The following is a 14,617-nucleotide window of genomic DNA, read 5'->3' on the forward strand; positions in this document are numbered from 1 at the left end:
AGATAGATAATGTAAGGCACTATAAAATAGATATGTAAGGCACTATAAGATAGATATGTAAGGCACTATAAAGTAGATAGATAGATATGTAAGGCACTATTAGATAGATAGACAGATTATGTAAGGCACTATAAAATAGATAGATAGATAGATAGATAATGTAAGGCACTATAAAATAGATATGTAAGGCACTATAAAATAGATAGATAGATAGATAGATAGATAATGTAAGGCACTATAAAATAGATATGTAAGGCACTATAAAATAGATATGTAAGGCACTATAAAATAGATAGATAGATAGATAGATAGATAATGTAAGGCACTATAAAATAGATATGTAAGGCACTATAAGATAGATATGTAAGGCACTATAAAGTAGATAGATAGATATGTAAGGCACTATTAGATAGATAGACAGATTATGTAAGGCACTATAAAATAGATAGATAGATAGATAGATAGATAATGTAAGGCACTATAAAATAGATAGATAGATAGGTAGATAGATATGTAAGGCACTATAAAATAGATAGATAGAAGCGATGATATACTAGATAAATAGATAAAAGACACTATATAATAGATACATATATTAATAGATAAGACACTGAATAACAGACAAAAGTCACTATATGCTAGATACATTAATGTTTAAAAGACACTATATAATAGGTACATATATTAAGAGACAGATATGATAGATGAAAGCCCACTACATAGTAGATAAATAAAGAGATAAAAGACACTAAATATTAGATGTATAAATTAATATATACTATACCATATAACTGATTAATAGATGAAAGGCACTATATGTTAGATACCTAAATAGATAAAAGACACTATATAATAGATAAATAAATGAATAGATATGGGTTTAAACACTATATAACTGATAGACAGACAGATATGAATGGTGTTATATGTCCACACACTTCAGTTTGGTGCCCCCCCACCCCTTTTCTAGATTCTGAGATAAGAGCTGGTGATCGGGCCGACGCGCTCACACCGACACATACACAAACACAAGCTCTGGCTCCCACTCACCCACTCAGATACATACGTAGATCCCAGAGGACAACAGCTGATTTGCGTCGTGTCTCTTTGTAGATTGAAGGGACTGAAATGTGAAAATTCCAGGCAGTTGCTCCTGGGCAGGATGGGCATGAAACCCCCAGAGTACCCATTAGGGTTGACACCCTTCTCTTGTTGATCAGTCTTGTTGTATGTTCCAAGCCTCCCCCTCTGCCTGACCCAGAATGTTATAAATTATGCCACACAAGAAGGAGGATCGGGGGTCAACATGCAAACTACAATCCTTGTGTAATAAACCATCCATAGTTTATATTGATCAATATCACAAAGGGAATAAATCAAGCAATTCAGCCTTCACTTTGCATAACAGTGGTATTTTACAAAGCGTTTCCTCCTGGTGCTCCGGTTTCCTCCCACAGTCCAAAGACATGCAGGTCAGGTGCATTGGCGATTCTAAATTGCCCCTAGTGTGTGCATGGTGTGTGGGTGTGTGTTTGTGCAGACCCAGTGGTGGGCTGGCGCCCTGCCGGGGGGTTTGTTTTCTGCCTTGCGCCCTGTGTTGGCTGGGATTGCCTCCAGCAGACCACCGTGACCCTGTAGTTGGGATATAGCGGGCTGGATAATGGATGGATGGATTTAAATGAACCTGAGAGGCTACGTAGTTAATTTCACTTAAACGAGACATTCAATACAAGCATGTAATAAATCAGCGTTTATTTAGATTTCATCCACTAGGTGGCAGCATATGGCCACAATTAGGATTTCCTTTGAGTCTGACGAGGATCCTAAAAAAGAAGAACCTTTGGGAGTTGACGCATCTGGAATATTGGCATCCTTTGAAAAGCCAGCTCTGTCTCAGCAAGCTCAGGAAGCTTAATACCCTGATTAAGATAAGAGAGTTAGGGAAATTCTGGAAAAGTGCAAAATAAATAAAACATGAGCTATGATCGTCTTGGACTATTTAGCTAAAAATAAAAGCATTTACAGAGATTTCCTTTGGCAGGTTATAAATTCATGATTTCCTATCTATCTATCTATCTATCTATCTATCTATCTATCTATCTATCTATCTATCTATCTATCTATCTATCTGTTATATAGTTCCTTTCATATCTATCTATCTATCTATCTATCTATCTATCTATCTATCTATCTATCTATCTATCTATCTATCTATTATATAGTGCCTTTCCTATCTATCTATCTATCTATCTATCTATCTATCTATCTATCTATCTATCTATCTATCTATCTATCTATCTAGGTGCCATATAGTGCCTTTCATACTTCTAACTTCCTTTTAAGGAATCCTTTTGTTGTTAAGGTGGCTGCCTCACAGTTCACAGATGGTCCTCACAGAGGGTCCTCACAGAGGGTCTTCACAGAGCCTGGCTCAGTTTCACCGTCCGGACCCTCCTTTTGAACAGTGACCTTATCACTCACCCTGCCCAGCTTGTCTCTCCGGGGCCCTCAATATTACAGGACGGCCACCTTGCATTTCCCTTCCTCTCGGCTGCCCACGCGAGTTGATTTGTAGATTTGTCTTCTTTTTCCTGACTCACTGCTGGCTGCACGTCAAGGGCGTTCATGAAGGAAGGTGTACAGTAAACAGCCTCCCATCAGCGCGTTGCCTAAGGGCTGTCATGAAAACACAAACAGAGTTAATAATAAATGGCTCAGTTAATGCCTAACCACAGAGCACTCTGCCCGAGGCTGCAGCAAACTGTGTCGAACGTCTGAATGCCATGGGCTGCCATTGGCATTTCTTTTCCCATTTGGTCAACAGAATGGGGAATTCGATGAAACACAAGACTGGGAATGTTAATGAAGAGTGGAAAGCAGTAATGGACGCCTGCATCCATGGGACTTCCTGAAACGTAATGCTATTGAGATTTGCTTCTTCAAGGTCCTGGAGACCAGCGGGACAGAAAGTCTCCATTTTATCTAAAATCTTGCACAGTGAGCACTAAGGCAGCCCTTCACTGAAGAGAATCCATTTTACAAACATAACGGGGGGTGAATTACCTGTAGAAGCAATAGGTGAACAAAAGCAGGACAAGGGACCACCTCTGGGTGGACGTGCTCAGCAGATGGCGGGGCTCACTTTAAATGATTGGGCTGAACATTGAATTGAAGTGAAGTGTCTCATAATTAGGTGGGATAGCCTGGCCAATGGCTTCAGATCGTGTGAGAAAGGGTCTGCTGTGTCCAGTGTGAAGACAGGGGAGTGAAGAGTGTCTTCCTAAATCTCAGGGCCCAATGCCTGTAAGACTGAAGCTGGCCCGCCAATTCTCATCTGTGTTTCTTGAGAAGATACCACGGAGGTTGTAAGAGGCTGCCGGGGCAGAAGGGAGGATGTGGTGGCACCAGACAGTGGGCAGATCCCACTTGTGCAGACCCCCCCCCCATATTAAAAGCTGGAGCTACTGGCCAGGCTAGGGACCCTGAAGGTCATTCCAAAGTGTCACAGCAGATTGACAGAATGCCACCACGGACTCCCTGTTTGTGCAGCTTGCATGTTCTCCTGATTTGCACCCACATGCCAAAGACGTGAATTGAGGCCGCCTGGTGACCCGCAGTGCGTCCCGTAGAAGTTAGTGTGATGGGCCCAGTGCTACCAGAACAGGCTGGACCCCCCAGCCTAGAAACTGAAAGAATATTGGATAAGACCCTCATTAGAAATGCCTTCAATGCACCTGACCGTATCCTTGACATATTTAGTTCTCCTCCTCCTCCTCCTCACATTTTCAGTAAAACGTTTCTGATCAGGGTTCCTGAGGAGCTCTAATATCTAGCGCCTTCAGAACGTATTCAGACTCCTGCATCTTTTAAACACGTTGTTATGTCACACCCTTGTGCTAAAATCATCTACATTCATTTTTTCCCCTCACTGAGCAACACTCAGTACTGCAAAGTGACAAACTGAAAAGACAATATTAGAAATGTTTGAAAAGAACTTCAACATAAAATAAAAACCTGAAATCTCACATTGACACAACTATTCAGACCCCTTTATCAATCTTCTTCTTCTTTTGGCTGCTCCTGTTAGGGGTCGCCACAGCTGATCATCTTGTTCCATATCTTTCTGTCCTCGTCATCTTGTTCTATCACCCCCATCATCTGCATGTCCTCTCTCACCACATCCATAAACCTTCTCTTAGGCCTTCCTCTTGCCCAGCAGATCTATCTTTAACATCCTTTAACCAATATACTCAGCATCTCTCCTCTGCCCATGTCCAAACAAACGCAATCTTGTCTCTCTGACACCAAACCGTCCAACCTGAGCTGACCCTCTAATGTTCTCATTTCTAATCCTGTCCATCCTCATCACACCCAATGAAAATCTAATCATCTTTAACTCTGCCACCTCCAGCTCTGTCTCCTACTTTCTGGTCAGTGCCACCGTCTCCAGCCCATAAAACACAGCTGGCCTCACTACTCACTATCCAGGTCCACAAAGACACAATGCAACTACTTCTGGCCTTCTCTGTCCTTCTCCATCAACACCCTCAGAGCAAACATCACATCTGTGGTGATCTTTCCTGGCATGAAACCACACTTCTGCTTACTAATCATCACCTCACTTCTTAACTGAGCTTCCACTACTCTTAACTCCCCATAACTTTGTGCTGTGGCTCATCAATTTTACACAGGTATGCTGTCCACCTGTGGTCAATTCAGTTGATTGGAGGCGACTGGTAAAGGAACACAAACCTCTCCTTAGAAGAACCAGCAGTTGAGCAAAACCCAGTCAATGATGTTGAAGGAATCGCCTGCAGAACTCAGAGACAGGACTGTGTTGATGTTCAAGGCTATAAAAATGTCAGGCAGAGGCAACTAAGGGTCCACTTGAAGTTGGCTGCCTGGCCAAACTGAGCAATCCAAGCAGAAGGGCCTTGGTAAGAGAGGTGACCTGATGGTCCCTGTTGGTGAGCTCCAGAGAATGTGTTTTGGAGATGGGAGAAACTTCCAGAAGGACAACCATCTATCTATCTATCTATCTATCTATCTATCTATCTATCTATCTATCTATCTATCTATCTATCTATCTATCTATCTATCTATCTATCTATCTATCTATCTATCTGTCTATCTATCTTTCTATTATATAGTGCCTTTCATATCTATCTATCTATCTATCTATCTATCTATCTATCTATCTATCTATCTATCTATTATATAGTGCCTTTCATATCTATCTATCTATCTATCTATCTATCTATCTATCTATCTATTATATAGTGCCTTTCACATATCTATCTATCTATCTATCTATCTATCTATCTATCTATCTATCTATCTATCTATCTATCTATCTATTATATAGTGCCATTCACATATCTATCTATCTATCTATCTATCTATCTATCTATCTATCTATCTATCTATTATATAGTGCCTTTCACATCTATCTATCTATCTATCTATCTATCTATCTATCTATCTATCTATCTATCTATCTATCTATCTATCTATCTATCATGTACAAAGCACAGTGAAGTTCTTACTTGCACGTTCTAGTTTTGTGGGTTTAGCTTCAATAATATGGCAGAATGTGAAGGCTTTAGTCCTTAGAGGTCTCTGGGACCCTTCAAATGTCCTCAAAGCAGGTTTTATGTGATGAGTGAGTGGGCTCTGTTTGTGCTCCCCCGAGATAAGCAGTTGCCCCGCAGCTCTCACAGTGTCTGTATTCATCCCTAAAATCCAAGTGAAGCACAATCGGCCCTGTATGAAGCTAAGGTAGACTTTAGAGGGTTCTGTCAATTTCGGCTTTTCAGGGTGCCAGTGTATTTTCCGAGTTGGTATTAAGACACAGTTTCACCATCAGCGCACCTGAAGGGCACGTCTACATCTCCACTCCGCACACACAAGCCTGTGATTGACTGTAAACTGTACACAGATTAACCTCCAAACACAGCGGCAGGGCCGGCGGCCAGTTCTGTCCAGCTTCTCAAGGACACCCGTGGCTTTTCCTCGCTCGTCCAGGGCTTCTCGCTCAGAGCATTCCGGCTGCGGAGGGAGCCTGGCAGCAGCTCGCTGGATGAAGGTAACCACAGCTTCTTTAAACTGCACAGATTTGAGTTTCTCACTGGGCTCTGTGTTTCTTATGAATGTCTTGACTCCCAGAACTTGTGAAAGCGCGTGCATTTTCTTTTTTTTTTTTAGGAAAAGTTGAAATGCTAAGATTGTACCAATTTCTGAATTTTTTGAAAAATTATTCTAGTATTTCTAAGATTGTACTCTGAATGTATATTTGTAAAATTTTGTGGGAATTAAAAGACAGTGGCAACATTAGCACACAAATTATATACAAATAGAATTACTTTTAAATTTTCTGAAGTTCATACACTTTTAAGCAGTTTGATTTGATTTGTTAATGGATTATAATTTACTGTGATGGCACTCTCATATAATTTAGAAAAAAAGTAAATCCATACCAAGCCTTACAATACAGCTAAGTAATACACACTGTAAGTAGATATAGTATTGGAACAGTGATGAGACATTGTGCCAGTCTTGGGATGGCATCACCATCCATATGAGCTGGCATTCCACTGTCCGCATGACCAGCTTCAGTGCCAAATGCAGGTGAACAAACCTGCCAAAGTCACAAAAGAATTCCAACCAGTGTGACACCACCAGCACCAAGCCGTGCCAAGGAGCAACATAAAGATGGAGAGTCCATTGGGCACAAGGTGCCCATGTTGCAATTTAATAACATTCTCCTGCATTAATAGGCAAGAAGCAGCCCTAGTGGACTGGGCACCATTCTCCTGACACACAGTTTCCATTTCAGAGGCTGTTGGGAGCCTGGGCTTTGACAAAACAAGAAGCCATGGCAAGTGTGCCAGTCTGAAGGAGGGCACCCACTCACATACACACACACTACAGGGCGAGTTTGGAATCACCGCTTAATCTACACGCATGTCTTTGTAGAGGGAAGTGAACACAATGTGGGAACATCCAGGGGTGGGATTAGTACCCAGGAATGCCATGTCGGTGTACATTATATTATATTATATTATATTATATTATATTATATTATATTATATTATATTATATTATATTATATTATATAGCTGCACATGGTCTTCAGGACAAAAAACCCCCAAACACTGCCAAGCAGTTTTATTACACTGGTGAACTTGGCGAGGTGTCAGGTAACTCTTAATAAATACTCAGCACAGAGGATGTGGACCCCCCTATGCTTGCTGCCCCACTGACTTTTGTTAGAAGACATTGGCGATTCTATTATATTATATTATATTACCAGCCGTTCCTTGCGGCTCCGCCCGCGTTGTAGTGAAACAGGACAAATTTTTAAAATCAATAAACATAAAGGCATCGCTAGCTAAGCGGAGGCAAAGTTGCGCTCCAAATCACAGAGGTAGACCGGCTCCCCACTCCTGATGCCAGACGTCCCCCTCTCGGTCTCGGATTAGCTCAAATATAACTCTCCTGCAAGAGAACTATGATTCTTAGCACAATGAGAGAAGTCGCAAAATCAACCGGAATGTTCAAGCAAATTATAGAAAAATAACTCGATCTAAATCCGTTAAGGTGTTCTCTCGTTTGCAGGCTAAGTGGATATAAGATACACCTTGAGGCTGGCGTGTGAGTGAGGAGGGTCCTGCCCCCTCCCTTTGGCTCGCCGCCGCTCTTTCAGATTCACGTGAATAAATCGTTTCTGCAAGAGAACTATGATTCTTAGCGTGATGAGAGAAGTCGCAAAATCAACCAGAATGTTCAAGGAAATTATAGAAAAAAAACTCGATCCAAATCCGTTAAGTACTGCTCTCGTGAAAAGCGGACAGACAGAGAGGCGTTGGATTTTATATATACAGTATAGAGATTTTCTATTCTATTCTATTCTATTATGGGGCAGCTCTGTGGCTAAGGATCTGCGCTGGTATCTGGAAGTTTTCCAGTTCAAATCCTGTTACTGGGACTCTACTCCATTGGGCCCTCGAGCAAGACCTTTCACCTGAAAATTCCTCCAGGGGCGCTATACAGTGGCTGACCCCTGCACTCTGACCTCCAAAGGGTCATACAAAAAAAATGATTTCCCCCTGGGGGATTAATAAAGTATATCAGGTGGCATGACTGCTCTCTCACAGTTAGGAGACTGGGAATCGTGTCCTCAGTGATCCCTGAAAGGAGTTGGCATTTTGTTTTTTGTTGGCCATGTCCGTGTTGGATTTTCTCCCAGAATCTAAAGACATGCAGGTGAGGTGAACTGCTGTTATTAAACTGCTCAAGTGTGCTATTGTGTGTGTGTGTGTGTGTTCACCCTGCAATGGACTGGCGCTCTGTCCAGGTATTGCTCCTGCCTTGTGCTCAGTGTTTGTTGGGATTGGCTCCAGCTTCCAAATAATTCTTCTCAGAATGAAGGGGTTACAAAACATGGATGGATGGATGGCATTAAATCTTGTGTGTGTGTTCACCATGTGATGGACTGGTGTCATGCCCAGGTGTTGTTTCTTCTTTGCATCTAATGCTTACTGGGATTGGCTCCAAATTCCCACCAACCCTATTCAGAATGAATGGGTTACAAAGATGAATGGAAGGGTGACATTGAACCTGGGCAGTGCGTCTGTGTGTGTTCACCGTGTGATGGACTTGCACCATGCCCAGGTGTTGTTCCTGCCCTGTGTCTAATGCTTAACTGGTTGGCTCCAGCTGCCCCACGACTTTACCCAGGATAATCAGATTAAGATAACAGATGTGAGTATGAATGAATGGACGACATTTTATCCTTATGTGTTTGCACTGGGGCGACACGGTGGCGCAGTGGTAGCGCTGCTGCCTCGCAGTTAGGAGACCCGGGTTCACTTCCCGGGTCCTCCCTGCGTGGAGTTTGCATGTTCTCCCCATGTCTGCGTGGGTTTGCTCCAGTTTCCTCCCACAATCCAAAGACATGAAGGTTAGGTGGATTGGCGATTCTAAATTGGCCCTAGTGTGTGTGCTTGGTGTGTGGGTGTGTTTGTGTGTGTCCTGCGGTGGGTTGGCACCCTGCCCAGGATTGGTTCCTGTGTTGGCTGGGATTGGCTCCAGCAGACCCCTGTGACCCTGTATTCGGATTCAGCGGGTTAGAAAATGGATGGATGGATGTGTTTGCACTGCTCATGGATGACACTTTGGATTTCACTATTTTGAATCTCATGTGCATTTTCTAAAGCAGTGCATGGCATAAATGCGGAACTGAATGCAGTGAATATGCAGATGGTAATAAACGGGCACCACAAACTCCAACACAGCCTGCAGATGTGACGCTTGATGCTGATATGCGGCTTTACACCCGTGTTACTGCGTTCATTTTCATTCATGACGGCATGCAGCCGCACGTGCCGTACGGTTCTTCCATCTCCATCTCAATGTCTCGACAGACTTTCGATATTTTTGGTGTTTGTTTATCGTCGCCGATTTTTTTAAGTGTGGCCAAGCCAATGTTACTTGGTCTGGTGCAACCCCTGGAGTAAAACTTGAAGTCTGAGATCTTGGTGCTGAAAATCAAGGAAAAAAAAATTCCTAGCGAAGACTGGGAGTTTACTCAAAATATTGTGCAGGAGGAAGTCGTTTCTGCTTAAATGATTTTAAATTCAATATGAAGTTACGTAAGCATACAAGTATTTATACAACAAGTTCCATGTGTAGTTCGAATCATGTAAGCGTAAACTTCATTAATCCATTTACTCTCCCGTCTTTTGTGCGCCCTTCTTTCCACGGACCACGTTGTTTCCAGTTTAGTGATCGACCACGCCCACACCCCATCCAGACCACGCCCACCTACCCCTCCCCGCGATTCTCTACGTATCACTGCGAGGTCCAAATTCTAAACAAAAACACACAGCCCCGCAGTATTAAGGGATCCACGGACACGTTACACGTTTCACGCCCGTATTTTAAGTTATTTAAAGTGTATTTACACTGTGATTAAAATGAATTAGAAAAGTTTTATTTTATTTCTGTGTTTTTGTGAAGTTGCTTAATTTAGTCCTACGACTGCAGCTACTGAATCAGTTATGTCACGAGATGCGATGCTATAAATATGGCGGTGGGCATAGTACACTTGGTACCTCAAAGGAATGAAACTCCTCGTTCTGGCATAGTTAGTTTCAAATCCAAGCAGGTGTCAGGTTTTGATTTCTGTTTTTTTTACTTTGACTTTTCCTTATGCCCTCTTGTTTTGTTGCCTTCTTTTTCTGGTTGTAACCCGTTTCCGTTTAGCTTTGATCACCTGCCTCACGTAACCATCTCCCGGTTATTTTCCTTACAGTAATCCTTCTAGACCAGCATATTATAACAACGGCTTGCTTTATTATCCGTCCGGCCTGTTTATCATGGGCAGAGCCGATTCAAGGACTTTTGCTGCCCTAGGCAAAGTTGTAAATGGAATCGTCACTGGCAGACCTGTACATTGAGAGCGAGACAGGACTGGGGACCGAGAAATGTTTCGGACCTCGAATTCACAATTTGAGACTGCCTCAGAAAAATGCGCTCTTGTGTGCGGTGCCATTTCAGAAAAATAGTTATAATCGGGCTGTATTAGTAGTCTTTATTTATCGCTTTTGACGTTTCTTTAAAGATATTGAAAAGCATTATTTGATAATTACAGTCGTTTATCTATAGTAAAATATTTAAGCTACCATTCAGTCCGATATCTTTTGATGATGGTTATATTTTTATTTGTATTCAAATAAATATATGTATAAAACTAAGACATTACTGTAACATATATATGTCATTTAAATTAATAAAATAAATTAAAAACCTAGCATAGTGACAACATTCAGTGAAACGGAGAAAGATTTTCTTTAAATAGGAATCTTTACCCACAATTCCTATTTAACATATGCGGGTGTATGCAAATAACTCAATCTACCGCTCCAAAAAACGCACAACTGCTTTAGCGTGTCCAGAACGAATCTCACAAATGGTGGTGAGCAACAGAGGACGATATTTGATAAGTTTTAACACATTTTAATGGATGTCCATTTGGGAGACGATCATAGTTTGGGTTAAATCAGCTTTTAGCGATTCGGTCGAGAGCTACAGTCCTGTTGCCGTTGTGGTTGTTTAATTTTATTTCTCCTTGTCGGTCTCTTCTATGCTACAGTTTGAGGATTATTATGATCAGCATCATCATCAGCATTGTTGTTGTTGTTCGTGTTATTTTGTTGGACGGTGTAGGTCGTCTTGCATATGCTAAAATAATATAAAACAATATAATCGGATATTCGCTTCGAGTCCGAGTGTTCGTAGGTCTGTATTGTTTAAAACATGTCGCAGTTTTTGAGCACCAGATTGTGCTGTGCGCACATTTTTTTCTAAACAATATAAAGTACTTGGGTGTTGTACCGTGTTAGCCATTATGAATGTAGAGAAAAGCCAAGCAAAATGACACCTTTTATTGGCTAACTAAAAAGATTACAATATGCAAGGGTTGCCTCGAAAGCTTGCATATTGTAATCTTTTTAGTTAGCCAATAAAAGGTGTAATTTTGCTCGGCTTTTCTCTATAAACAATATAAAGATAGGAATCGCTCCGTGCCCTGACCACTAGAGGGTTTCCTAGACTGCCTCTGCCCAGAAACGGCCCAGGACGTGGGAAACTGAAACCCAGCAAGCATCGGGCACAAGGCAGGGGCAACAAGACAAGTTTAACCGATTCTATAAACTGTGATGGACTGACGTCCCATGCTAGGCTCGATTCTGCCATACGCCCTACTGGGTGGCTCTCTGTGACCCTAAAATTGAATTATAAAACTTCTGCAGATGATCTAAAGGCTCATGCAGCCGTTATTATCATTCATAACAGAGCAGCTTAATAAAAAGCAGACAGTTTTTAAGTTACTGTTTGAGTTGTAAATGACAAATATTCCTTGGTTTTAAAGCGTATTATGGCATATAACTAAAATAAATACTACAGCTTGAGACAGAGATTGAAAGTTGAGGTCTAATCAATGCAGCCATCTGTCCATGTCGTGAGCCCCGTCAGTCAGGACCGCAGTGACAGCTGAACGATCAAGTGACACATGTGGGCTCGTGCGTCATTAGCTCAGACCTTGTAGTCATTTTTATGAGTTGACATCAATGACTAAACTCCCTCATTTTGTTCGAATGTTTAAAGTAATAAATTTTGCTTTTTATAGTTTAGCAACTTAAAATGTTACATTTATCAGTTTAAGAAGTGCACTTATTGTGCTGCTTGTACAGACTGTGGTCGAGAGAGGAGCAGCGTGTTGCCACAGAAAAATCTTGGGGTGCCCCCCCCCATTAAATTCTAAGTAAAAGCAATGAAAATTCAAGCCGCTGTGTGCACCAATAGCAATGGACGCTTCCAAAAATCAGGTTATTGTCAGGCTGTCTAATGGAAGTGCTGCCCAGAAAGAACTCGTCCTCACTCTGACAGAAGACTGAGCGCCTCCGTCGGGGATTTATAGGTCGGGGACCACAAGGGGCGGAGTCAGTTGACCTCACTGGGCGTCTTCTCAGTGCTGCGGAGGGGGAACCAGAGAGAAGCAGGTTAGCATCAGTGCCCCCTCTTGGCCCTGAGCGGTAGTGCATACCACAGACGAGCCCGGAGGCGGTCCACAGACACGCATGCGTGACACAACATAAATAAATAAATCAACTTGCATTTAGGAGTTACATGCCAGAGTGTCACCCGTGGGGTTTTGTGTTCTGTAACAATGCAGGACTGCCCGCCTGGCTTGTGCCCAAGAGGGAGCTCGGGTCCTCTTGACGGCGAGCTGGCATCCTCAGTGACTGAGCCAGCCTTGGTTTTAACGTCTTCTTTTTGTTTTGAAGGTCCAAAATCAGTGACTGCTCAGGATAGCAATGGCACCGGTGATGAAAGATGATCTTCTGTACACCCCAGAAAACAAACTTCTGCTGGACAAGACCCTTTGGAAGCCGTTTCCTGGTGCCCGCGCCAGGGTCAAAGGTGAGTAAGAGCAATCAAAAATACAGGGCAACAGATGAAATCCTTCAAAAATATTTGGTTGAATACTTTGTTTTAGTTTTAAGTGACATACGAGGCTGTTGGGTTTATTAAATATCATCCTATAGCCCTGCAACACACCGACATTAGAGGTAAAACACAAACACCGGCTGATCCATTGATAATGACGTTGTGTAGCTCCATGATGGACGTATGCTGTCACACAATGTGCTACAGAGCATACATTATAGCATAGGAATGACACTCATAAATAGCTACTGCTATATATACACTCACCTAAAGGATTATTAGGAACACCTGTTCAATTTCTCATTAATGCAATTATCTAATCAACCAATCACATGGCAGTTGCTTCAATGCATTTAGGGGTGTGGTCCTGGTCAAGACAATCTCCTGAACTCCAAACTGAATGTCAGAATGGGAAAGAAAGGTGATTTAAGCAATTCTGAGCGTGGCATGGTTGTTGGTGCCAGACGGGCCGGTCTGAGTATTTCACAATCTGCTCAGTTACTGGGATTTTCACGCACAACCATTTCTAGGGTTTACAAAGAATGGTGTGAAAAGGGAAAAACATCCAGTATGCGGCAGTCCTGTGGGCGAAAATGCCTTGTTGATGCTAGAGGTCAGAGGAGAATGGGCCGACTGATTCAAGCTGATAGAAGAGCAACTTTGACTGAAATAACCACTCGTTACAACCGAGGTATGCAGCAAAGCATTTGTGAAGCCACAACATGCACAACCTTGAGGCGGATGGGCTACAACAGCAGAAGACCCCACCGGGTACCACTCATCTCCACTACAAATAGGAAAAAGAGGCTACAATTTGCACGAGCTCACCAAAATTGGACAGTTGAAGACTGGAAAAATGTTGCCTGGTCTGATGAGTCTCGATTTCTGTTGAGACATTCAAATGGTAGAGTCAGAATTTGGCGTAAACAGAATGAGAACATGGATCCATCATGCCTTGTTACCACTGTGCAGGCTGGTGGTGGTGGTGTAATGGTGTGGGGGATGTTTTCTTGGCACATTTTAGGCCCCTTAGTGCCAATTGGGCATCGTTTAAATGCCACGGGCTACCTGAGCATTGTTTCTGACCATGTCCATCCCTTCATGACCACCATGTACCCATCCTCTGATGGCTACTTCCAGCAGGATAATGCACCATGTCACAAAGCTCGAATCATTTCAAATTGGTTTCTTGAACATGACAATGAGTTCACTGTACTAAAATGGCCCCACAGTCACCAGATCTCAACCCAATAGAGCATCTTTGGGATGTGGTGGAACGGGAGCTTCGTGCCCTGGATGTGCATCCCACAAATCTCCATCAACTGCAAGATGCTATCCTATCAATATGGGCCAACATTTCTAAAGAATGCTTTCAGCACCTTGTTGAATCAATGCCACGTAGAATTAAGGCAGTTCTGAAGGCGAAAGGGGGTCAAACACCGTATTAGTATGGTGGTCCTAATAATCCTTTAGGTGAGTGTGTATATATACAGTATATATACAATACAGTGGTACCTCAGTGTACGTCCTTAATCCATTCCAGATCCTTTGACGTATACCAAACAAATTTTTCCCATAAGAAATAAAGGGAAAATGATTAATCTGT

The 14,617-nt window shown here is 42.4% G+C and overlaps 1 protein-coding gene across 1 annotated transcript in view; it reads left to right on the plus strand.

Moving 5' to 3' along the window:
• The first annotated feature begins 5,994 nt into the window (after positions 1-5,994).
• Positions 5,995-14,617, plus strand: part of clcnk (chloride channel K) — a 60,975-nt gene continuing 52,352 nt past the window's right edge. The window contains exons 1-2 of the mRNA XM_039755479.1: positions 5,995-6,085; positions 12,849-12,984. Of these exons, the coding sequence (XP_039611413.1) occupies positions 12,879-12,984 (106 nt within the window). The 5' untranslated portion in view covers positions 5,995-6,085; positions 12,849-12,878. The remainder of the gene's footprint in view (positions 6,086-12,848; positions 12,985-14,617) is intronic.

This window comes from Polypterus senegalus, chromosome 6 (assembly GCF_016835505.1).
Source record: "Polypterus senegalus isolate Bchr_013 chromosome 6, ASM1683550v1, whole genome shotgun sequence".
In the NCBI taxonomy this organism is placed as follows: Eukaryota; Metazoa; Chordata; class Cladistia; order Polypteriformes; family Polypteridae; genus Polypterus; species Polypterus senegalus.